The 25,087-nt window shown below is 38.3% G+C and overlaps 1 protein-coding gene across 2 annotated transcripts in view; it reads left to right on the top strand.

Moving 5' to 3' along the window:
- Positions 1-244: 244 nt before the first annotated feature.
- The window catches only part of LOC128645996 (5-hydroxyisourate hydrolase), a 78,000-nt gene continuing 53,157 nt past the window's right edge, over positions 245-25,087 (top strand). The window contains exons 1-2 of one of the 2 annotated variants that reach the window (XM_053699373.1): positions 245-404; positions 24,742-24,917. In XM_053699373.1, the coding sequence (XP_053555348.1) occupies positions 24,753-24,917 (165 nt within the window). In that variant the 5' untranslated portion in view covers positions 245-404; positions 24,742-24,752. The remainder of the gene's footprint in view (positions 405-24,741; positions 24,918-25,087) is intronic. The other variant, XM_053699374.1, reaches the window with a different exon arrangement.

The raw sequence follows: 25,087 nt of genomic DNA, 5'->3' as shown, positions 1-25,087 counted from the left end.
TCAGTACCAGCAGTACTCTAGCTCCCAAACAGAACTTTATCTATGTGTTGAACCCATTCGCCAGGTTTAAACATTTAAGACTTCCACACAAATTATAACATGTCATTTATACACTTCAATATCCCTTTAATGTCCTTTAAGCAACAATGTTGGTGTACAATATTTTGCTCAGTTCAATAAATGCTACTAAATTATTTCAAATAAATATTATTTCAAATTATTTCAATGTGTTTTTCCCCCCACAGGAATTTTCCCCAGATGACCCACAGGAATTTTCCCCAGATGACCAAGCGAGCTTTCTCAAATCGGAATCTAAACTGAAAAGACAAAAGAGAAACTGGGTTATCCCCCCAATGGTACTTAGTGAAAATGCAAGAGGCCCATTTCCAAAAAACATTGTGAAGGTAGTTTTTATTCTACTACTACACCATACATAGAGAACTATAAGTATAAGGAAACACATCACGTAAACAACCATAAAAAGGTTACTCTAATAAAACATTATTAAATCAAAGAAAAAGGAAAATAAATTCATATTTTTATAATTAATCATTAGGCAAAACAAAATGTAAGTCCATTTACACATAATAGTGAGGTTGATTCCTATCCCATTTATCAGTGTTTTTTTCTGCTGATCCATGTTTTTAAACTTCAGAGCAGGGGTCAAGTCGGGCGGGAACGCATGGGAACGAAGTTCCTGCACTATTTTTGCAGGAGGAACTAAGTTCCCTCTGGACAGAGAACAGAAACACTTCAGTAAACACTGCTGGTGGAAGGAGCTAGAGCACAGTCTGATTAACCCTCTAGTGAGATCCTCTAGTAATGGGCAGTAACACTTCGTACAATACACTAAATGCAAACCTTTCAGCGATCCTGCAGTGAGATCACCCTGCAATGCGTGTAACACATGGTTCTTACATTTCTGTGTGGCTTGTTCTGGGGTTATTTAGCTCCCCTCAGCAGAAATAGGACTATTGCACCTTAAGTGGGTGAGACTCGGTGACAGAGGAGGATCCTCAGGCCCAAAGACAACCATTCAATTCTTCATTGGATTTAATTTGCTTTCATTAACCAAAGTGTATAGATTATGTACATATAAATACAGGGTGTGTAAGTGTGTATATATAAAATAATATTAATTGTGAGAGGGGGTGGAAGTTTTGGTGAGTTCCCACACTTTTTTTTGTAGGACTTGACACCTGCTTCAGAGTGATTGCAATCCAAGCAACAACAACTTTTCTGTATTGGGAAAAGTTCAGAACGGATCCGAGCAGAAAGCAGGAATATTACCCGCACAATAAATACACAGTAATCACAAGCAATCACAATCCTTCAGAGCACTGATTTTGCACTTTATTTTAGTATCAAAATGGACAAATCGAATTCAACACACAAAGGGGGCCAATTTAACAATCACTGTATCTGCCCCAATGCCTCTGTTTCCGTGCAAGCCTTTAGACTCGCCGGAAACAGGAGTTAGGAAGCAGTCTTAAGACCGCTGCTCCTTAACTCGTCCTCCAGCTCTGAGACGGCGTACAGCAATCCGCCCGATCGTATACGATTGGGTTGATTGACACCCCCTGCACAAGCAGTTCACCAGAACTGCTTGTGCAATGTTACATGCAGACAGTGTATGCTGTTGGCATTTAGCGATGCAGGGCAGCCATGGTTCGCTATAGCGAATTATGTCCGCCCGGGGTATGATAAATCTACCCCAGGGTGTTGATAAAGTGTAAAACTTGAGTTTTGCAGTGTTTGGCATTATTCCAAGATGATTTGGAATAAATCTATTATATTGTGCATTTGCAATACATTCTAAAACAATGGTTTAGATTCATTAAAATTATTTCCAGTACTTTTGTAAAGTACTTCGGTAGTGGATGGTACTGACATTTACTTATGTATATGTATTTAATAGACAGATAAATTATATCTTGTCTATCTAACAAGATCTGCAGGAAACCCAAGAAAATGGACACAGCAACATCGAGAAATGTTTAGCAATCAAGCTCTTAATATTTTTGTATATAATTCATATTTGCATATTTTGGATTATAAAGTGGAGTATTCTCATCTTTAGTAACAAGGTTTCTTTTGGCAATAGTGTGTTTGTGATCTAGAGTTCAGTATTTGCCATTCAGTCTTGTCTGTTAAAAACTGCAATCTTCTTATACTTTTAGAAATGCAACCAAGAGAAACCCTCTTTTGTACATTGTGAGTGAGGTTTGGAAATTGGGGTTTGTATGGTGGGTTTTTGAAATTGCAGCATGTACAGCGAGTTCTGCAACTTCGGATTATCTTTAAAACCTTGTCATTTAGCAGTTTCACCATTTACTGTGTGAGAACTGTAAAAAATCCAGTTTTCGAAGATAAGTTGTCACTTTCTTCTTAACCCATGTAATATTTCAATGATCAGCATCCATTATCGGCGGTTCTAAGTGTGGTAAATGCAGATCAAATCTTGTGTGAGTTAACAATATCGGCTATGTTTGAGTCTTAGGGGTAGATTTATCATAGTGCGAGCGGACATGATACGATGTAGCCTATCATGTCCGCTGCACATCGATAAATGCCGACAGCATACGCTGTCGGCATTTATCATTGCACCAGCAGGGGGTGCAATCAACCCGATTGCGCTAGCAGGGGGTGCAATCAACCCGATCGTATTTGATCGGGTTGGTTTCTGTCTACGGCCTCAGGGCAGGCGGACAAGTTATCGAGCAGCGGTCTTTAGAAGGCTTGCGCGGAAACAGGGGCATCAAGCTCCATACGGAGCTTGATAAATCGGCCCCATAATGATTGTGATCATTTTGTTAACTTTGTTGACAATAAACACATTTTTTATTTACTTTTGTTATATAATTTACCTATTTCTTTTGGTACTCTCAGTTCTTTTGATGAGAGCATACCTAGGTAGAACCAGGAGCATGCATGCCTTAAGCACTAAAGGCTGCAGTGTTTGCAACAATACTTGTAACTATGTTATACATACATCGCTCAAGACACATATGCTCTCCTGAGCCTACCTCAGAAGGCTCTTCTTAGGAAAATGAACTTTCAACTGGATACCAAGCAAAAGACGTACATTTAATTACAGAAGCTGCTCAGTTAACGAGCACAATGATGCATGTACGTGTGCAAAAGTGGTCGTGTCTGGGGCTATATGCGTAAGAGTGAAAAATAGGATGGTGGGTGGGCTTATGAGCAGGAGAGTGGGCATTATGTAACGTGGGAAGAACACCCATGCATAAGGGTGAAAGAATGTCTGGAGGTCTGCGCAGTTTCAAAGCGAGCCCAGAGGATGTGTGTGTAAAAGTAGGAATAAAACTGGTGGTGTTCGAAAGGGTAGGAAGAGTATGTCTATGTGTGTATAAGGATGGCAAAGCTGTGTGAAGTTGGCGCCCCATGTAATTAAATTGTGAATACAAATAAACCATTCGCTGATTTGTGCCGCAAAAACGAACATTAGTGCCGGTTTCATTTCAGAGATATTGCACATTATATTTAAGCTCATGTGACCTCAATCTCCGCCCACTTTCAACCCCATGTTAATAAATTGTGAAAAACAATACAGCATTCGTTAGAGCTACGTTTGTGCTGATTTGTGCTTCAAAAATGAACATTTGTGCCAGTTTAGTTTCTGAGATATTGCACTTTATATTTTAGCCCATGTGACCTCCTCTCCGCCCACTTTCCACCCTATGTTACTCTATAAGATAGGGGGCGCCCTCAGAACAGTACACAAAATATAGACTTATACTATTAAATTGTTAACATTATAACTAGTGATGTCCCGAACTGTTCGCCCGCGAATGGTTCACAGCGAACATAGCTTGTTCGCGTTCGCGTTTGTGGGCGAACACATGGCGATGTTCGATCCGCCCCTATGTGTCATCATTGTGGAAACTTTGACCCTTTATGTCACAGCCGCCTGACACATTAGAGCCAATCAACATCAGACACTCCCTCACAGACCCTCCCAGCTACTCGGAATCCGCCATTTTAGACTCATAACGACCTTGCCTTCTTAATGAGAGGACGTGTTGTGTTTTTGCTCCTGACATTAATAGGAAAAACATAGCTAGGCTAGTGTATTTACAGTCCAGAAGGACTCCACTCATCTCTGCTGCAAGCACAGCACCCCAAAAAGCCCTTTTTAGGGCTATATTTCGTGCGTTTTTGTTTTTTTCCGTTTTTTTTTTATTATCATTTGCCTGGCTTTCAGGCTGTGTGTTTAAGGCTCACAGCATATGCTGTGATTACTGCCACCACTGATATCTCCCTAACAACATTAGTTTAAATTTAACTAACCAAAAAATTTAATTATTTTTCTAGTGTAATTTTTTTTCATTTTCTATCAGGCCAGTGTCACACAGCATATACTCTAGTTCATTGCTCTGTGCCAGCCAGCAGCCAGCAGTGTTAATATCCGTTTATAACATTATTTTTAATTTTAAAAAAAATAAAAAAATATTTTGCTTGTGTAATCTAATTACATTTACTATCAGGCCTGTGTCTGTCAGGCTCACTCATCATTAATATACCTCATTTTTTTTCAGTCTTTTGGTTAATTGGTCTGTGCCAGGCAGCCACCCAGCACTCATATCTATTCTTCTTCACCTTAATTTTAATATAAAAAGTTTAAATTTGTTTGCTAGTGTAATCTAATATAATTTTCTATCCTGCCTGTGTGTTTTGCTGACATACAGAGCCTACTGTGTTTACTTGCTGCCCTCCCTAGTCTATGAGCCACAACTCATATGTGTTTAATCTTTTTTTAATTCCCCCCCCCAAAAAATAATTTCAATCATTTTTCTAGTGTAATCTAATAGTATTTTCTATCAGGCGTGTGTGTATCCGACTTACAGAGCCTATTGTTTTTAATAGCTGCCCTTCCAAGGCTATCAGCCACGACTCATATGTATGTGCTTAACCTTTTTCTTTAAATTTCCAAAAAAAAGTCTTTAAATCATTATGCTAGTGTAATCTAATTGTATTTTCTATCAGGCCTGTGTCTAACTGTCTATCTGACTTACACAGCATACTGTTGTTAATTGCTGCCCTACGTAGCAGCCAGCCAGTGCGACCACTCATAGAGTCATATGTGCATTGCACTTCTTAACATAATTTTAATATTAAAATCTAAAATGTTTAAATATTTAAATATCTAACAAATCTATCTATTTCTCTTCTATCGATTCTATCTAACTATCAATCTATGTATATCTATCTATCCTAGACAGGTATTACCAGTTTGTGGCTCTTCCCTTTGGGTTAGCTACGGCACCAAGAATCTTTACAAAGGTTCTGGGGTCACTTCTGGAGGTCATAAGGCCGCGGGGTATAGCAGTAGCCCATTACCTAGACGACATTCTGATACAGGCGTCAAATTTTCAAATTGCCAAGTCCCATACGGACATTGTTCTGGCATTCCTGAGGTCTCATGGGTGGAAAGTGAATGAAGAAAAGAGTTCTCTATCCCCTCTCACAAGAGTTTCCTTCCTGGGAACTCTGATAGATTCTGTAGAAATGAAGATTTACCTGACAGAGGCCAGGTTGTGAAAACTTCTAAATTCCTGCCGTGTTCTTTGTTCTACTTCTCGCCCTTCAGTGGCTCAGTGTATGGAAGTAATCGGCTTAATGGTAGCGGCAATGGACATAGTGCCGTTTGGCCGCCTTCATCTCAGACCGCTGCAACTCTGCATGCTCAGTCAGTGGAATGGGGATTACACAGATTTGTCCCCTCTACTAAATCTGGATCAAGAGACCAGGGATTCTCTTCTCTGGTGGCTATCTCGGGTCCATCTGTCCAAAGGTATGACCTTCCGCAGACCAGATTGGACAATAGTAACAACAGATGCCAGCCTTCTGGGCTGGGGTGCAGTCTGGAACTTCCTGAAGGCTCAGGGATCGTGGACTCAGGAGGAGGCACTCCTTCCAATAAACATTCTGGAACTAAGAGCGATATTCAACGCTCTTCAGGCTTGGCCTCAGCTTGCTGCGGTCAGGTTCATCAGATTTCAGTCGGACAACATCACGACTGTAGCTTACATCAACCATCAAGGGGGAACAAGGAGTTCCCTAGCAATGTTGGAGGTTTCAAAGATAATTCTATGGGCAGAGATTCACTCTTGCCATCTATCAGCTATCCATATCCCAGGAGTAGAGAACTGGGAGGCGGATTTTCTAAGTCGACAGACTTTTCATCCGGGGGAGTGGGAGCTCCATCCGGAGGTATTTGCACAGTTGATTCAACTTTGGGGCAAACCAGAACTGGATCTCATGGCGTCTCGTCAGAACGCCAAGCTTCCTTGTTACGGATCCAGGTCCAGGGATCCCAAGGCAGCACTGATAGATGCTCTAGCAGCGCCTTGGTCCTTCAACCTGGCTTATGTGTTTCCACCGTTTCCTCTACTCCCTCGTCTGATTGCCAAGATCAAGCAGGAGAGAGCATCAGTGATTTTGATAGCACCTGCGTGGCCACGCAGGACTTGGTATGCAGATCTGGTGGACATGTCATCCTTTCCACCATGGACTCTGCCGCTGAGACAGGACCTTCTACTTCAGGGTCCTTTCAACCATCCAAATCTAATTTCTCTGCATCTGACTGCTTGGAGATTGAACGCTTGATTTTATCAAAGCGTGGTTTCTCCAAGTCGGTCATTGATACCTTAATACAGGCGCGAAAGCCTGTCACCAGGAAAATCTATCATAAGATATGGCGTAAATATCTTCATTGGTGTGAATCCAAGGGTTTCTCATGGAGTAAAGTCAGGATTCCTAGGATATTATCCTTTCTCCAAGAAGGATTGGAGAAGGGTTTGTCAGCTAGTTCCTTAAAGGGACAGATTTCTACTCTGTCTATTCTTTTGCACAAACGTCTGGCTGAGGTTCCAGATGTTCAGGCGTTTTGTCAGGCTCTGGTTAGAATCAAGCCTGTGTTTAAACCTGTTGCTCCGCCATGGAGTTTAAATTTAGTTCTTAAAGTTCTTCAAGGGGTTCCGTTTGAAACTTTGCATTCCATAGATATTAAGCTCTTGTCTTGGAAAAATCTGTTTTTAGTAGCTATCTCCTCGGCTCGAAGAGTTTCGGAGTTATCTGCTTTACAATGTGATTCCCCTTATCTCATTTTCCATGCAGATAAGGTAGTGTTACGTACCAAACCTGGTTTTCTGCCTAAGGTGGTATCTAATAAAAATATAAATCAGGAGATTGTTGTTCCGTCACTGTGTCCTAATCCTTCTTCAAAGAAGGAACGTCTATTACACAATCTTGACGTGGTTCGCGCTTTAAAGTTTTATTTACAAGCTACTAAAGATTTTCGTCAAACATCTGCATTGTTTGTTGTCTACTCTGGACAGAGGAGAGGCCAAAAGGCTTCGGCAACTTCTCTTTCTTTTTGGCTAAGAAGTATAATCTGCTTAGCTTATGAGACTGCTGGCCAGCAGCCTCCTGAAAGAATTACAGCTCATTCTACTAGAGCGGTAGCTTCCACATGGGCTTTTAAGAATGAGGCTTCTGTTGAACAGATTTGTAAGGCGGCGACTTGGTCTTCGCTTCATACTTTTTCTAAATTCTACAAATTTTATACTTTTGCTTCTTCGGAGGCTATTTTTGGGAGAAAGGTCTTACAGGCAATGGTGCCTTCCATTTAAGCGCCTGCCTTGTCCCTCCCTTCATCCGTGTCCTATAGCTTTGGTATTGGTATCCCACAAGTAATGGATGATCCGTGGACTGGATACACCTTACAAGAGAAAACAAAATTTATGCTTACCTGATAAATTTATTTCTCTTGTGGTGTATCCAGTCCACGGCCCGCCCTGTCATTTTAAGGCAGGTGTTTTTTATTTTTAAACTACAGTCACCACTGCACCCTATAGTTTCTCCTTTCTCTTGCTTGTTTTCGGTCGAATGACTGGAGGTGGCAGTTAGGGGAGGAGCTATATAGACAGCTCTGCTGTGGGTGATCCTCTTGCAGCTTCCTGTTGGGAAGGAGAATATCCCACAAGCAATGGATGATCCGTGGACTGGATACACCACAAGAGAAATAAATTTATCAGGTAAACATAAATTTTGATTTTATTGACAGCATTAACATTCCTATCGTATAGGATACTTGTTATCCTTGATACTAGGAATCACTACAGCCTCCGACATTAGCACCTACTAGTTATAATGTTAACAATTTAATTTTACCACTATTAGACCAATTTACTATTTTTTAGGTTTTAGTTTTTTTAACTATTGGAGGGAATATTACCACACATAAATACGTTTTTTCTATACATATATTCTCTCTACTAATTGTACTCTGTTTTTTATTTCATATAAATAACTGAACACTATTATGTTTATTTCATATAAGCATGTTCACACTTTAAATATCACATTCATTCACTTATTATTATTGTTTTAGTCAGAATATCCGATTAAGTTTTTCTAACAAGACACTGATGGGCATTTTCTCGATATTTGATAATGATTGACCTTATACACTCTGACAGTATGAAATAATATTCACACGTTAAAGAGTTAATACATTTACGAACTGAAGTCAGTATAGACTAGTAAAGCAATAGAACATTACTATTGGCTTTGACCCGGCGATCGCACTTGGGAATTAAAAGCACTCAATAATCCTGTCTTTAGGCAGTAGCATTGTATATATTAGTAAGCAAACAAAATGACGCTATTGGTTGCTACAGTTCTAAAGGACGGACACACCTTCTATGACACTCGTATGACGCTTATGGTGGATAGACTGTTACTATGGCTACAGTACTCTGGTATACCCGTTATGAAAAAGCAATGCTAAAACTCGCTACAACTAAAAATACATAGATGCAACCTTATGACATCTATTGATTTTTATGGTTGTTAGATTGTCATTATGGCTACAGTGTACTGACACACCCTTATGGCATTGCCCCATGACTCTTACGGTTACTAATCCTATGATAGCCACATACGCAATTGAGTGACAGGCTAGTATGAGACATGCGCAATAGGAAATGCTGGACGCCACTACTCTCACTAATGAAGCTAATGCAGTTTGAGAGATTTATATAGTAAGTTTAACAGGATTTATCGGTTGAAAGTGTGTATATAATATATTTGCATTGAATCGGACTTTCTGCTCTCAGTGTGGATGAAAATAAGAAATCGAATCCATTTGTATGAATTATAAAACTAATAAGAAATCAAATCCATTTGTATGAACCATAGAACTATTAGGGTAAAAGGTGGTTACTATACTCCATGTATTTTTCAGAGGTCACCTGTTATTGCATAATACATGAAATTGTTTGCAACTATTTGGGATCTTATGAAATGACACTATGTTTTTAACATGACTAATGTTTATCAATTTGTTGCTATGTCTACAATGTTTAAATATGTTTGTTACATTTTGTTAAATGAATTGTGATTGGTTATTACATGAGTCTAGTTGTCTATGAGCCACTCCCCCTACAAGTGTGACTAATTATCTTGACTCAATTGTTTGGTGTATATATAGCAAGTGTTTTTTATAATTTTTTATAAGCCTGATGAAACAGTCTGTGGCTGAGAAACGTGTCGCTTGTTTATAAATCTGTTTGCATCATTTTGATATTATTTGGACCAATTACTTTGGCCCTTTGGACCTCCTGGAGATTTGGCGTATCCTGCCTGCCTTGCACAAGTCTGTTGGGTAAATGTATTGATCCCATCTTGCCATATTATCATCACAGGAGATGCTACAACAAATGTGAGTGCATATCATACCAACTATATTGCATTCCCCTTGGTTTAAATTGTACTAGGCCATATAGGCACCTTTGTGTCTTTTGTATTTTATATCACAGATCTCCTATCTCTCTCAAGAGGTCGGTCTGTGGGTACTGTCATACATCCCAGACTGCTCCCACTGCACTATTTGGAGTGCTACAATACATGTGAGTGTAACCTTATACACTACCACTATACATCTTTGGAACAAACAATATTGGGCCATGTGGCGCATCTGTCTTTTTTTCTATTTTTAGATTCCACCCCATGTAATGAAATCATAAAAAATATACCATTTGTTAGTGCTACGTCTGCGCTGATTTGTGCTGTAGAAATGAATATTTTTTCAGGTTTTGTGTCTGAGATATTGCACATTATATTTTAGCTCATGTGACCTCAATATCCACCCACTTCCCACCCCATGTAAATAAATTGTGAAAAACAATACACCATTTATTAGTGCTGTGTTTGTGCTGTAAAAATGACCATTTGTGCCAGTTTTGTTTCTGAGATATTGCACTTTATATTTCAGTACCATGTGATCTCATCTCCGCCCACTTTCCACCCCATGTAATTAAATCAACGTTTGTTTTGCAGCACAAATCAGCACTAACGAATGGTGTATTGTTTTTCACAATTTAATTACATAAGGTGGAAAATTGGCGGAGATTGAGGTCACATGAGCTAAAATATAATGTGCAAGCTCTCTGAAATGAAACCGGTACTTACGCTTGTTTTTACAGCACGAATCAGCACAAATGTAGCACTAACGAATGGTATTTTAGCACTAACCAATGGTATTTTTTTTCATGATTTAATTACATGGGGTGGAAAGTGGACCGATATGATGTCACATGGGGGCCTATTTATCAAAGGTCTTGTGGACCTGATCCGACAGTGCGGATCAGGTCGGCAAGACCTCGCTGAATGTGGAGAGCAGAACGCTCTCTGCATTTAACATTGCACCAGCAGCTCACAAGAGAACAGGAATCGCCGGAATTCAACCCGATCGAGTACGATCGGGTTGATTGACACCTCCCTGCTGTTGGCCGATTGGCCGCCCCCTGCAGACTCGCGGCCAATCAGCCAACAGCAGGGAGGTGTCAATCAACCCGATCGTACTCGATCGGGTTGAATTCCGGCGATTCCTGTTCCCCTCATCAGAGCAGGTGGACAGGGTTATGGAGCAGCGGTCTTTAGACCGCTGCTTCGTAACTGCTGTTTCTGGTGAGTCTAAAGACTCGCCAGAAACACAGGCCCACAAGCTCCATTCAGAGCTTGATAAATGGGCCCCATGGGCTGAAATATAAAGTGCAATATCTCAGAAACGAAACCGGCAAAAATGTTAATTTTTGCAGCATAAATCAGCACAAACGTAGCATTAACCAATGGTATATTTATGGGGTGGAAAGTGGGCGGATATTGAGGTCACATGAGCGAAAATATAATGTGCAATATCTCTGAAATGAAACCAACGTCCATTTTTGAAGCACAAATGTAGTACTAATGAATGGTATATTTATATTCACAATTTAATTACATGGGATTCCAACTTCACAAAGCTGGATGCCAATGTACTTTACATATGTGCTCTTGGAAGGTAAAGCACCTGGTGAGTGTCTGTAAAAGTAGATGAGAACCCGAGTGCGTGTGCAAGTGTGTAAGTATGGCAGAGCACCCAGGGTATGTTCTAATAAGAGTGGGAAAATGCCTCGGTATGGGTAGAAAATAGCCTAGAGCAGTGGTTGCCAACCGCGGTCCTCAAGGACCCCCAACAGTCCTGGTTTTCATTATAGCTAAACCAGTGCACAGGTGAAGTAATCAGCTGATCTGTAACCAACCTGCTCTCATCCATCAGCTGATTATTTCACCTGTGCACTGGTTCAGCTATAATGAAAACCAGGACTGTTGGGGGTCCTTGAGGACCGCGGTTGGCAACCACTGGCCTAGAGGGTGCACTTAAGACTTGTAGAATACCTGGAGGATTTGTGTAAGCATGGAAGAGTGTCAAGAGGGTTTAAGAATGGGAGAGTGCCTGGGGTTGTGTAAGGGAGGAAGAAAGCTTTTTGATTTAAGTTGATAACCTCTCCCTGCAACTTGGTGCAGGTGATCAGCATAACTGGGGTTGACAATAAAGGGATGGGACATAATAATTCCCTTTTTTGTGATTTTCATTAGTCAGAAGCAAAACATTTTGATGATCCAAAAAGACCATATACAAAAATTGGGTGTTTTTTTATTGAATTGCCTGATATTCAAACTGAATATCATAAAGGGATATGAAACCCAAAAATGCTATTTTGTGATTCAGACAGAGCATTCCATTTTAAACAAGTTTCCAATTCATTTCTATAATGAAATTAGCTTCATTCCGATGATATTCTTTGTTGGGGAGATAGCTAGGTAAGTGTCTACACGAAAGGAAGTATTTCTGCTATCTAATGCTCTTACAAATGGATAACATTCTTGCAAAACTGCTACCATATAGTGCTCCAAACAAGCTTACCTCCCTGCTTTTCAACAAAAGATGCAAAGAGAACAAAACATATGTGATAATAGAAGTAAAATAGAAAGTTGTTTAAAATTACGTTCTCTCTGAATCATGAAATAAAAAAAAATAGTTTTATGTACCTTTAAAGAGACATGAAACCCAAAACAAATATTTCATGATTCAACTACAGAATACAATTTTAAACAACTTTTTTAATTTACTTCTATTATATAATTTGCTTTGTTCTCTTGGTTTTCTTTGTTGAAAAGTATATCTAGGTATGTTCAGGAGCTGGGTTTTAGCTCCTGATTGAGGGCTGCACATATATGCCTCTTGTCATTGGTTAACCAATGTGTTCAACTAACTCCCAGTACCAAGAGAATGAAGCAAAAATGATAATAGAAGTCAATTGCAAAGTTGTTTAAAATTGTATGATCTATCGAGCTCTGTCTGGCTGATCTAGGAGGAGGAGCACAGGTGTGTGGTCAGGTGAGACACCTGTTCAGCATTACCTCCACTGCAAGCTGCTGGCGAACTCTTCGCGCCTAAACCCTAAGATACTGGGTGGCCTGCTCAGCAATTCAACCGCTGCTGGATCCGAATAGTGCCACAATATTGCACAAAATTGCATGCTGCCTCGGCTAGGGGACCTGCCTTCTGACCTGACTGGGCATATTCCCCTGTTATAGGGGGAGAAGCCTTTCCCTACTAACTTGCTCTAATTACATTTATACCCTCCTTGATTCAGAAACGGAGGTCGGACTCTGATAAATCTAAGAGACTTTTGCTCCAGAGCCTGTCCTAGGGCTACCCTTGATTTGGCTGCTGAACTCGGTGGGACGACCCGCCTGCTCATCATCCAACAAGCCAAATCGTGACAGTTGCTGGATTGTACCTGTGGGCTCCGCTGCTCTGCCCGGGTGTGGAGGCTGCTGGTTCAGCTTGCGTACAGCGAAGTTGAGCTGTCCTTGTTGCCTGCTACAGGGGGGCCGGTCTCACAGCTGTTCACGGTCCGCTGTCTCCTCCCACCGATGCTGCGTGAGGGACGCGGACCGCTACTGGTGTCTGGTATGCCTTGTTGGAGCCCGTAATTCCCCTCACAGAGCCTGTCGCCCCCGGCGATCATTGGTCCTTGGATCTGTTTGCTGTAATTGGCGACCGTGACTGAGCGCACCCCCCTCCCACCGGTGCTGCGTGAGGGGGTCTGTGCTGAAGAGGAGTACTGCAGTTCCAGAGGGGTCCCCAGAGTGGAACATTGGGTAACGTCCAAGTGACTTTCTGTTTGTACCCAAGGGTTGCGGCCCCCCTCCCCATTGCCATAACTTATAACTACACAGACCAGGGAGGAGGTGAAAAGTCTTAATAGACACTCTGTATCTGTCTCTGCTTAGGAAAGGCAGGATAAGGGTTAACTTTGGAGATACTTGGCTACTCAAGTGTGTATAGGCCATAAGTTGCATGTAGCCTCTCTTTTTGTTTTCTCATTTAAATCTGATACAACTTGTTGAAAGTCATGGAATTCTAACCTGCTCATGTGTTTAGAGGTATTCTAGCAGATAAATTTATGTTTGTTTGTTTTCTAACTGTAAATGTACTCAGTAAATTTGCACTGTATTAGTAAAGCCTGCTTAGGAAAGGCAGGATAAGGGTTAATTTTGGAGATACTTGGCCACTCAAGTGTGTATATGCCATAAGTTGCATGTAGCCTTTCTTTTTGTCTTCTCATTTAAATTTCGATACAACTTGCTGAAAGTAATGGAATTCTAACCTGCTCTGTAAATAAGGCTGCTGATATTGTATAACTCATCTATGGGCATGTTAATGTATCCTAGGTAAAAAGCACAGGGATACATCTTCTAGCTAAGCTTGGTAATTAATTTTAAGGTCTCCCTTAAAAGTATGTTAAACTAAAAGCCCCTTCTCTATAAATTTAAGTATAGAAATAGGGAGGAATTTTTTTTTTAATTTTTTTTTTGCTCTAAATCAAATAGCTTTAAACATGATAAACCTACATAGGATGATATTCAGCTCCTAATAGAACTGTTGTAACTATTAAGTATCAGAGAAGTGGTGTTTTTTTTTTGTGGTTTTTTTTTTTATTGTAAATGTATTCAGTAAATTTGCACTGTATTAGTAAAGCTAACTAATTATACTACTTAAACCCTAGGGAGGAGGGCTAACTAACCTCCTTCTACTGATACTTATGATTCATGCTATGGTTTAGAACCTTACTTTATACCTAAACAATGTTTGCTGATTCAAGACACTTTTTATACGTCTAATTGTTGAAATAAGGAGGAATTTTGTCTGAATTTAAGTATTTGTCAAATTGTCTGATTATACGAGATGGTACAGAGACGTTTAGCTATCAACAGAAATATTGCAATTATTATAGAGTGAATAGTGGCTAAATTGTCAATATTGGGACTAAATTACTATTTATCAAGAGGCACTTTCTAACTTAAAATTATAGGAGTCACCCTTTCATACTTGGAGGTAGATAACCCTATATCTGTGAGGCTCAATCATTAGAGCAACAGTTGATAAAAACTGACTTGATGCTTTTTTAGGCTAAAACTTTTTTTTCTTGGTACTGACTGTATATTCTCTTCGTCTGAGGTTCCCTTTTTCTTTATTCCCTCCCTCCTTCATTGTCTCTTTTTTCTTTTCTCTTCTCCTAGAATTCTATTCTAGTACTTGAGCGATATTACCCTATACCTTTGCTGGAGTTTATTACTAACTGGCTTAGAGTTTTTTTGCACTTTCAGGCCTTTTGTGCCCCACTACACAAGTTTCTCACTTCCCCTACACTGCACAACCTCACCTTTTCTTAATTAAATAACCTTAAACACTACAAATCACATTTACACTTCCTTTCCCCTTTTTTTTTTTTTTTTTTTTTTTTTTTGGTTGCACTCACTTATTAGAAACGTTATATTAAACGTTTCCTTCTTCACTTAAATTTCTAATCACGTGATACATGGATAAATTCCTCTCTAACTCTTCTAAAACACCTTCCCCAAATATGGCAGGTAGGCATAGGGATAGGAAACTCAAGAACATACAGGATCAGGCTACTGACCCTCAAATAAATTCTATTAATGCCGCAGCATTACCAGAAATTCTCAATATGCAGACTTTAGTGACCAACATTGCAGATGCACTTGCACCTAAATTTGAGACACTTAAATCTGAAATTAAACAAGATATTTCCTCCTTAACTCAAGAGGTAAGGCAGTTCTCTAATAGGTTGCAGGAAGTAGAGCAGAGGGTCTCAGATTTGGAAGATCAAGCAACCTGATATAGTGCTAAACTTGAGACCTCAAGTAAAAACTTGCAAAAAATAATTGATAGGTTGGAAGATCTTGAAAACCGTTCCAGACGGAACAATATAAGAATAATAGGTCTTCCTGAGAGAAAACAATTTGAAAATCTTGATTTTTTTATATCTGACACACTCATTAAAGCTTTAAAAATTCCACCCACACACCCACCGATCATAGTAGAGAGAGCCCACAGAATAGGTACCCCCCGCTCAGACAGTAGGAATAGTAGTAGACCTAGACCTGTAATCGCAAGACTACTTAAAAACTTACTATTGCAGTATTTTCGTAAAAATCAACCAATCCTTATAGAGGACAATAGGATTTTGATTTTCCAAGATTTCTCGGCGGACACAGCTCTTAAAAGAAGAGAGCTGGCCCCGATCTGCTCTAAATTTATCCAACATGGGTACAGAGCTGCTCTGATCTATCCCTCTAAACTTAGAGTGGTAGTAAAGGAGACAACACATATATTTGAAGATGGCCAAGCTGCAGAAAAGCTCTCTAAGACCTTAGACACATAAATATACAATATAACCTTGTTTTATTCTTTAATATCTCAGAGGACAGGTTTATGACGAAGGCAGCTATAGGTTTGGGGATAGGGGATCCCCTTCTCTTCATTCTAATTTTTTTCTTGGAGATTTTATTTATTTATTTTTTATTTTTTATTTTTTTTCCCTCTTTTCCCTTCCCGTATCCTCTCCCCCCTGGTTCTCTCCCCCTCCCCAGCTCTCCTATCTTCCTTTATCTCTCTATATTGCTTAGAGATAAATGACGCAAAAACTAGATAATCTTAAACTTGTATCTTGGAATGTAGGGGGAATTTCATCCCCCATTAAACGAAAGGCAATTCTGACCCACTTACGGAAAGCTCAAGCTGATATTGGATTTATACAGGAAACCCACTTAAACCTAGAGGAATCACTAAAATTAAAGTCATCATGGGTAAAGGAAGTTTTTGCTGCTGCGAGCTCCGGAAAGAAACGGGGGGTCGCTATACTTATAGGTAAAAGAGCCCAAGTGGAGATTTTATGCTCTGAGGTCGACCCTGGGGGCAGGTATGTCCTGGTCAAAATGAAAATAGGTCAAGTGAAATACACACTTTGCAATGTCTATGGCCCGAATAAAACTGATCCTGAATTTTGGGATTCGCTTCAGGCCAAACTCCTTCTAAGTAGTGAAGGCTACCTAATCCTGGGGGGAGACTTTAATATGGCCCCACATTGCCCTATAGATAGACTTAGAAGAAACACCAAGCTTTTAAAACAAAAGAAAGATAGCCTTGACTCTAAAATGATTAATAAAATTAAACAGAATCTTGCTATACGAGACATTTGGAGATCTCAGAATCCTGATACACAGGATTTCACATGTCTTTCCAAGGCTCACAAAACGTTATCTAGGATTGATCTGTTTTTAATTGATGATCGATTAATTACCACAAAGGTAAAAACAGGGATAATGCCGATTTTCCTGTCTGATCACAGGCCTATTTCCCTTGAGCTTAATTTTGCTCAATCGAAATTGAAGACCTTACGATTCTTTTTTCCTTACTATTCTATCACTGACTTGAAGTTCAAAGATTGGCTTAGGAATAAATTTAAGGAATATGCTCAATTTAATAATAACTATATAGATCGTACAGATATCTTCTGGGAAACTGCTAAGGCAGTTCTCAGAGGCGAAATTACTGCATATACTGCTATACAAAACAAGAGAAGGAAGGCAAGAGAGAAGGAAGTTTGTAACTCAGTGATCAACTCTTATAACCTTTTTCTACTTGAAAGAACTTCCTTAAACTGGGCAAGATATTTACGCGCCAAAGCTGCAAGAGATACTTTCTTTATAGCCCAGGAAACCCATAACGAGCTTAGACCGCAAGCCAAAATGTATAGATTTGGCAACAAGTCTGGCAAAATGTTAGCCAAATTAATTAAGAACGAGAACAAAAAATCTACTATAGATAAAATTCAGTACAATGGGAAATATCTATCAAAGCCCGAAGAAATTTCAGGCGTATTTCATCAATATTTTCAGGAATTATACACTAGCAAAGATTTTAACATAGAGAAAGCGACTGAATTTTGGAATAATATTACACACCCCATAGCTTCTTCTGAAGCAATTGATAGTCTCAAGAAGAAATTGAAAAAACAATTACCAAACTCTCTCTTAACAAAGCGGCTGGCCCGGATGGACTACCCAATGAGTTCTATAAGATTTTATCATCAGAGATAGCCCCTTACCTGGGCAATTTGTATAATGATATCTTTATCAATGATAAACAGGTTACATCCTCCTTTTCTTCCTCATTCACTACTTTGATTTTGAAAGAGGGGAAAGACCCCACACGCAAAGAGTCTTATAGACCAATCGCTCTGTTAAATTCGGACTACAAAATCCTCACTTCAATTCTAGCAACTAGGCTTCCGACTATTTTATCAAAAGTAATCCATCCGGACCAAGCTGGCTTCCTTAATAATCGCAACTCTACAGCAAAAATTAGGGAACTACTTGTTACTATGGAATATATCCAGAGGCTACCTGCACGGGAGGCGGGGGGAGAGAACTTCCCGGATTTGGCCATTTTGTCAATTGATGCAGAAAAAGCCTTTGACCTAGTAACTCATAAGCATATAATTATTTCTCTAACAAAGTTTGGGATCAAGGGCAATCTCCCTAAGTTCGTAGAGAATTTATATAACCAATCTTTTACAAGCTTGATTATTAATAATGATATTTCTTCTCCAATTGCATTAAATAGAGGATTCACGGCAGGGATGTCCTCTCTCCCCGCTCCTTTTTGATGTAGCCATAGAACCTCTGGCAATCATGATAAGGAGCTCTCTGGAGGGTATAAAAATCCGAAATCATGAAATGAAAATTGGATTATATGCAGACGACTTACTTGTTTACTTGTCCAATACTGATCAGAATATTCCAAAGCTCCTGCGAATTACCGATCACTTTGGTGCATTTTCAGGGTATAAAGTAAATGCTTCAAAATCCGAGTTGTTCTGGCTTAGGAAAAGTTCTAGAAGCAATTTAGATTTACCCTTTAGAGTGGTAACAGAATCTTTTAAATACTTAGGAATCCATATCCCAATCGATTTGAGAGATCTATATAAAGTAAATGTAACCCCAATGCTTGCTCACCTAAAAGAAAGGCTTAAAGCCTGGCAAAATCTACCACTATCAATATCTGGTCGGTCAGCCTTATTTAAGATGGTTCTACTTCCAAAGCTGCTTTACATCCTCCAGAATGTCCCAGTAATCTTATTTGAAAAAGATGTTCGGTCAATGAACTCCTCAATTAGGCAATTTATTTGGCAGGGGAAACGATCTAAGATAGCCTTTTCTAAACTGGTTGTGCCAAGAGAGCTGGGAGGCCTAGCATTACCAAATTTAAGATCTTATAATTTATGTTTCCTAGCTCGCATAGTAGCAGACTGGATTTTCTTTAAGAACTATGTTTTAAACAATGAACTTGAATTAAATATATGTGAACCATTCTCACCAGTAGCTTTGGCGCACTCTGAGCTAAGAGACCTTCCAATAGGTATTAAACAACTTAAATTCATTACGAATCCTCTTAAAGCGTGGTATAAGTTAACTAAATCTCTTTCAATAAATTGTATAGCATCAAAATACCTTCCCCTGATTGGAAACCCTAATTTCCAACCAGGCCTAGATTCTCTGGTCTTTAATAAATGGCATAACGTTGGTTTAGATAGGGTTATATATTTAATTGATCAGGACAGAAAGTGTGTTAAGTCCTTTGAAGAGCTAAGGAGTGAATTCAATCTGCCAAATAAAGACTTTTTTGCATATCTGCAGATAAGGCATTATGCCCGTGATCTTACCCATAAGGTTGGATGGAGTTGGACTCTTGGCAAATTGGAAAACTGGCTAACAATAACTAAAAATAGCTCCATGTCCATTGCTCCTTGTTATTATATTTTGGGTATCAATAAAGGTACTTCTATTTTGGAGAACCTGGCTCTGACTTGGAATGCCCTAATTCCACATAGTAATATTGAACCAAAAACTATTCAATTATCAGTGAGCAAAGTAGTAAAAACTACCCTTTCTTCTAACTGGCGTGACGCACATTTAAAACTTTTACACAGGGCATACTTCACCCCGGAAAGAGGCCTCAGAGTTCGAAATCAGGAATTTAACAAATGCCCCAAATGCTCCTACCCAGCTGCAGATTTAATTCATATGTTCTGGCAATGCCCTAGACTAAGAAATCTATGGAGTAAGCTAGAATATTGGCTTAAGAATAAATAAAAAATTTAATTAATAGCTCTGTCATTGTTTCAGATTATACTATGTATAAAATTTGAGGATAGACGTCAGCCTAATGAGAAATTAGTAAACTTGTCCATTTTAGCTACCAGATATTTGATTTGCAAGAAATGGAAATCGAGATCATTACCAACTATCCCCGAAATTAGGAATCACCTAAAGAAACAATACATTTTAGAACAAAAAAATACAAACATAGATAATGAACTTGACGTAAGGAACTTTTTTGATAAATGGGCACCGTTCATTAAGATATTCCCTGAGGGAGAAATTGACTATTTGATTTCTCCATTTAAGAACTCAGAGATAGTTCTGCTTGGTATTTGGTAAATCAATGAATATATTCTCTGAGAGAGAAATTGATTATTTGATTTTTCCATTTAAGAACTCAGATAGTTCTGCTGGGTATTTGGTGAATCGGTGAGGGTTAGAGAGAATCGGGATTTCCCTTCCCCTTTCCCCTTTTCCTTCCCCCCCCCCTTTTTTTTTTTTTTTTTTTTTGTTTGTTTGTTTTCTTTCTCCTTTTTTTCCTTTTTTTTTCTTTTTTTTCTTTTTTTATATAAATAATAAAAACTCCAACAATGAGTAATAAGTAAATTGATAAATATTTTAGTTCAATTAATTGTGTATATGACTTGATGTATATACATTTAATGTATGTCTGCTATTGTTTTTCTTCAATTGATCTTTTTTTTTCTGTTTTTCTTTGATGCTGACATAACATGTATGATAACTAAAATATTTTCCGTTTTCTGTTTTTTATATTATGGATTTTGTATTCATTGCTGGTTATAAATAAATAAATTTAAAAAAAAATTGTATGATCTATCTGAATCATGAATTTGAGTTTCATGTCCATTTAAGACAAAAATCACCTGAGATTCTATTTAAATTAAAATAGGGGTCACTGTACATACAATATATCTTACATAGATAAAGCACTAAATATAAATAACAGAAGAAACTTAATGCAGATTTTAATAATACTTTTAAAATAGTTATTATTCATAGATTTTAGGAAGATCACATACCCTGCACTTCTATTTTTTGCAGATTGCATCTAGCAATTCTAAGAAGCACAAAGTATTCTATAGCCTCACTGGACAGGGGGCTGATACTCCACCTGTTGGCGTTTTCTTAATTGATAAGGAGACTGGTTGGATGAAGGTGACCAGAATGTTAAAGACAGTTAGAAAGCTAAGGGGTCTGCCTGTGTGATGCACACAGTCATGCTGTGTCAGTAAATGGAGAAAAATTGGAAGAACCTATGGAGATTATCATTAGAATTACTGATCAGAATGATAACGCACCAGTATTCACAGAGAACATCTTTTCAGGTTCTGTTAAAGTGGGGTCTAGGCCAGGTGTGTTTTGTAGTTATTGGTGTAGTATTGGTAGCTTGTACCATGGGTATGTAAAATATCTCATTGACACCTCGAATTATATTGTAATTCATTACACAAAAAATACATAAGATCAGAGATCCTCAACTGTATTAACCATGTTTAAAGGGACATGTGATAACCAACTTGAAAGTGATGTAGTATATCTGTAAAAAGCTGGACTAGAACATAGATATATAACTAAAAAGGAAGATATTCTATCAGTGGCCATATCCTATTGTAAAGAGACTGTAAGGGTCCAATCAGGATGCTTATCTCAGGGGCTTTATTACTCTCTTGAATTTACTATGATATTTCATGAAATTATGGTGAAATCCCACAAGAGCACAGTATAGCAAAGTGTGACCTCAGCACTGATGATGCTGATTGGCTATTTTAGTTTTGGGGTTTTTTCAACATGCAGCAAACAGTAAAAAGAGTAGATTAAGTATAACTGTGCAAACAATATTGGTATTACAAGTGGTTGGTTAAAACTTTTAACCTAAGAATCTTAAAGGGACAGCCCCATCAATATTAAACTTTCATGATTAAGATAGGACATGCATTTTTAAACAACCTTCTAATTTACTTTTATTGGGATATTTGCTTCATTATCTTGGTATTCTTTGTTAAAAGCTAAACCTAGGTAGGCTCATAGAGGCCGATATATCATCCTGCGGACGGACATGATCCTCTGTAGCGGATCATGTCCGCCGCACATTGATAGATGCCAACAGCATACGCTGTCTGCATTTATCATTGCACAAGCAGTTCTGGTGAACTGCTTGTGCAATGCTGCCCCCTGCAGATTCACAGCCAATCAGCCGCTAGCAGGGGGTGTCAATTAACCCAATCATATTCGATCGGGCTGATTGCTGTCCGCCACCTCAGAGGTGGCGGACGAGTTAAAAAGCAGTGGTCTAAAGACCACTGCTTCTTAATTCCTGCTTAAGGCTCACGCGGAAACAGGGGTATACGGCCCCACTCGGGCCATGATAAATCGGCCCCATAAATTGATTTCTAAGTCGTTGAATGTCGCCTCTTATCTCAGTACATTTTGACAGTTTTTAACAGTTAGACAGTGCTAGTTCATGTGTGTCATATAGATAGTGTGCTCACTTCTGTGGAGTTATTTATGAGTCAGCACTGATCTGCTAAAATGCAAGTCTGCCAAAAGCTCTGAGATATGGTGGCAGTCTGCAGAGCCTTAGATACAAGGTATCACAGAGGTAAAAAAAATGTATTAATATAACAGTCTTCTATGTAAGACCAAAAAGAAGAGAGTGCAACTCCAAATCAAGGTGACTTTAATACAAGATATAACACAATGCACTTACTTAAAGTGCCATAAAACATTTTAAATTATGTGCATATTATAGAAGGGTCAACTGAGGTAAAACAGTGTGTGAAAAAAGTGTAAAAAAAGCTTATAAGTATTTTAATAAAATTTCCAAAAATCTGCAAAATTACTTACGCGTTAGTGTTGCCAAGTGTAGCCTGCTCCACACCCCCTTATCAGTGTCCTACTCCATACCTTGTGGTATGAAACAAAAGTGTGAGGAAGGGTTGAGGAGAGACACCTCTGCTATCTAGTACCTCCTGAAAATAGGATTTTTTTTTGTAATTTTGTAAAAAGGATATGGAAACATATTTGTATCCACTATACACAACAATAAAAAATGAATATGAATGTACCTCTACCTCTCTCTCTCTCTCTATATATATAATACTCATAGACATAGTACATCATCGGACTTCTAAACATTGCCCCAGCTTCAGAATGCATATACATATAAGATGACACACTTTGATAAAAAAATTTACAAAAAAGTAAATTCCCATAGAGTTAATATTATTGTCTTATGCATGCTCTGCTCAAGCGTATTATATTGCAGATGAATATGATTCAAATATTATTTTATTTTTAAAGGGGAGGTACTGCAATTGCTTGTTGTCAAGAGGCTTGCCAGAACTGCCTAAAGATTGTTTTGGCACCTATGTTTGATGCTGACAGGTCGGTGACTGTGTGATTGCACTATTGAGCACATTTGTAACTCATTTTAGTTTTTTATAATTATACACTGATCACGTAGTTGGGACACGTTAGCCAAGCATCCTATATCATAGTGCATGTATTTCTGTCTGGTTTAATACCACTGCATTAAAGCTTGATAACATCATCCTATTAGAGTTTACTTTGTAGCGCTGCTTTATTATCTGTTTAGCGATTAATATAACCGTGTTGGTTATGCAAAACTGGGGAATGGCTAATTAAGGCATTATCTATCTTTTTAAACAAGAAAAATGTTCAAGTAAATTGTTCCTTTAAATGTTTTTACTGCTCCCTATACTTTTAATGCATAGCTCTGATCCGTATTAAGTTTGTATTACTAGTAAGTAGTCAGTTGTGCTCCTGTGAAATCCAAAATACCACTTTAAAAATTAGCACTTTTGAAACCTAAAGTAAACAATTATTGCTTGCTAGTTTGGATTACAAAACACATGAAAACGCTATGGAAATAAATTATTTAAAGGGACAGTCAACTTGAAAATGTTTATTGTTTAAAAAGATAGACAATCCCTTTATTACCCATTCCCCAGTTCTACACTGTTATATTAATAAACTTTTTGTCTCTGTGATAACCTTGTATCTAAGCCTCCTGATTTCAGTTCTTTTGACAGACTTGTATTTTAGCCAATCAGTGCTGACTCCACGGGAGTGAGCACAGAGTTATCTATATGTCACACATGAACTAGCGCTGTCTAGCTGTAAAAAAACTGTTAAAATGCACTGAGATAAGATGAGGCCTTCAAGAGCTTAGAAATTTGCAAATGAGCCTACCTAGGTTTAAACTTTCAACAAAGAATACCAAACGAACAAAGCAAATTTGAAAAAAGTAAATTGGAAAGTGGTATAAATTGGATGCCCTATCTGAATCATGAGTTTAATTTTGACTAGACTGTCCCTTTAAATTGATTTTAGACTCAATACATAAGAAACAAATATTTAATCATGATATATTAGAGAAGCAAAGGTTTAATCATTAAATATACTTTCATTATTTATTTTGTCCCATTTTACTGTAATTTATTTCTCAAAATCTTAGGCCTTCCAATTCCTGTTAAAAGTGGAAGTGCACACTATAGTCTTAAAGGGCCACTAAAGTCAAAATTAAATTTTCATGATTTAGCTAAAGCTTGCAATTTAAAAAAAAAAACTTTCCATTTTCAATATACGCACATTTTTTTTATATACACACGTTCTGAGGCTCCAGATCCTACTGAGCATGTGCAAAAGTGCACAATATATACATATAGGCATTTAGCAATTGGCTGATGGCTACGGGGGGGGGGGGGTATAATTAAATGGGTACATTTGCTAGAAAATATTCTACTACTTATTTTCAAAGTGCTATTGCATTGTATTTTTATTGTGTATTTGTCAATTATTACATTTTTATAGGAACCCCTGTGATGACAGTTACGGCAACTGATGCTGATGATGCTATAGATACTTACAATGGTGTGGTTTCTTATTCTATCATTGACCAAAATCCAAAGGAACCTAGCAACCAGATGTTCAAGATTAATGCAGATACTGGACTTATCACTGTGGCTGCAACTGTGCTAGACTACAAGGTTTGTGACTTATGTTAGATGTTCCATAGACTTATGTTAGATGTTCCCATTCATTGTATGTGCCCAACTATCCTTTATTTTTAAGAGCCCATTTACTTTAAGGGTCATAAAAGTGAAAAAAGTATTCTTATTCTTCTTAATATTACACTATCGCTTGCATATAAATAACT

Source organism: Bombina bombina, chromosome 1, assembly GCF_027579735.1.
Source record: "Bombina bombina isolate aBomBom1 chromosome 1, aBomBom1.pri, whole genome shotgun sequence".
NCBI classification, from domain to species: domain Eukaryota; kingdom Metazoa; phylum Chordata; class Amphibia; order Anura; family Bombinatoridae; genus Bombina; species Bombina bombina.
The sequence above is the reverse complement of the archived record's forward strand: the minus strand, read 5'-3'. Positions and strand labels throughout refer to the sequence as shown.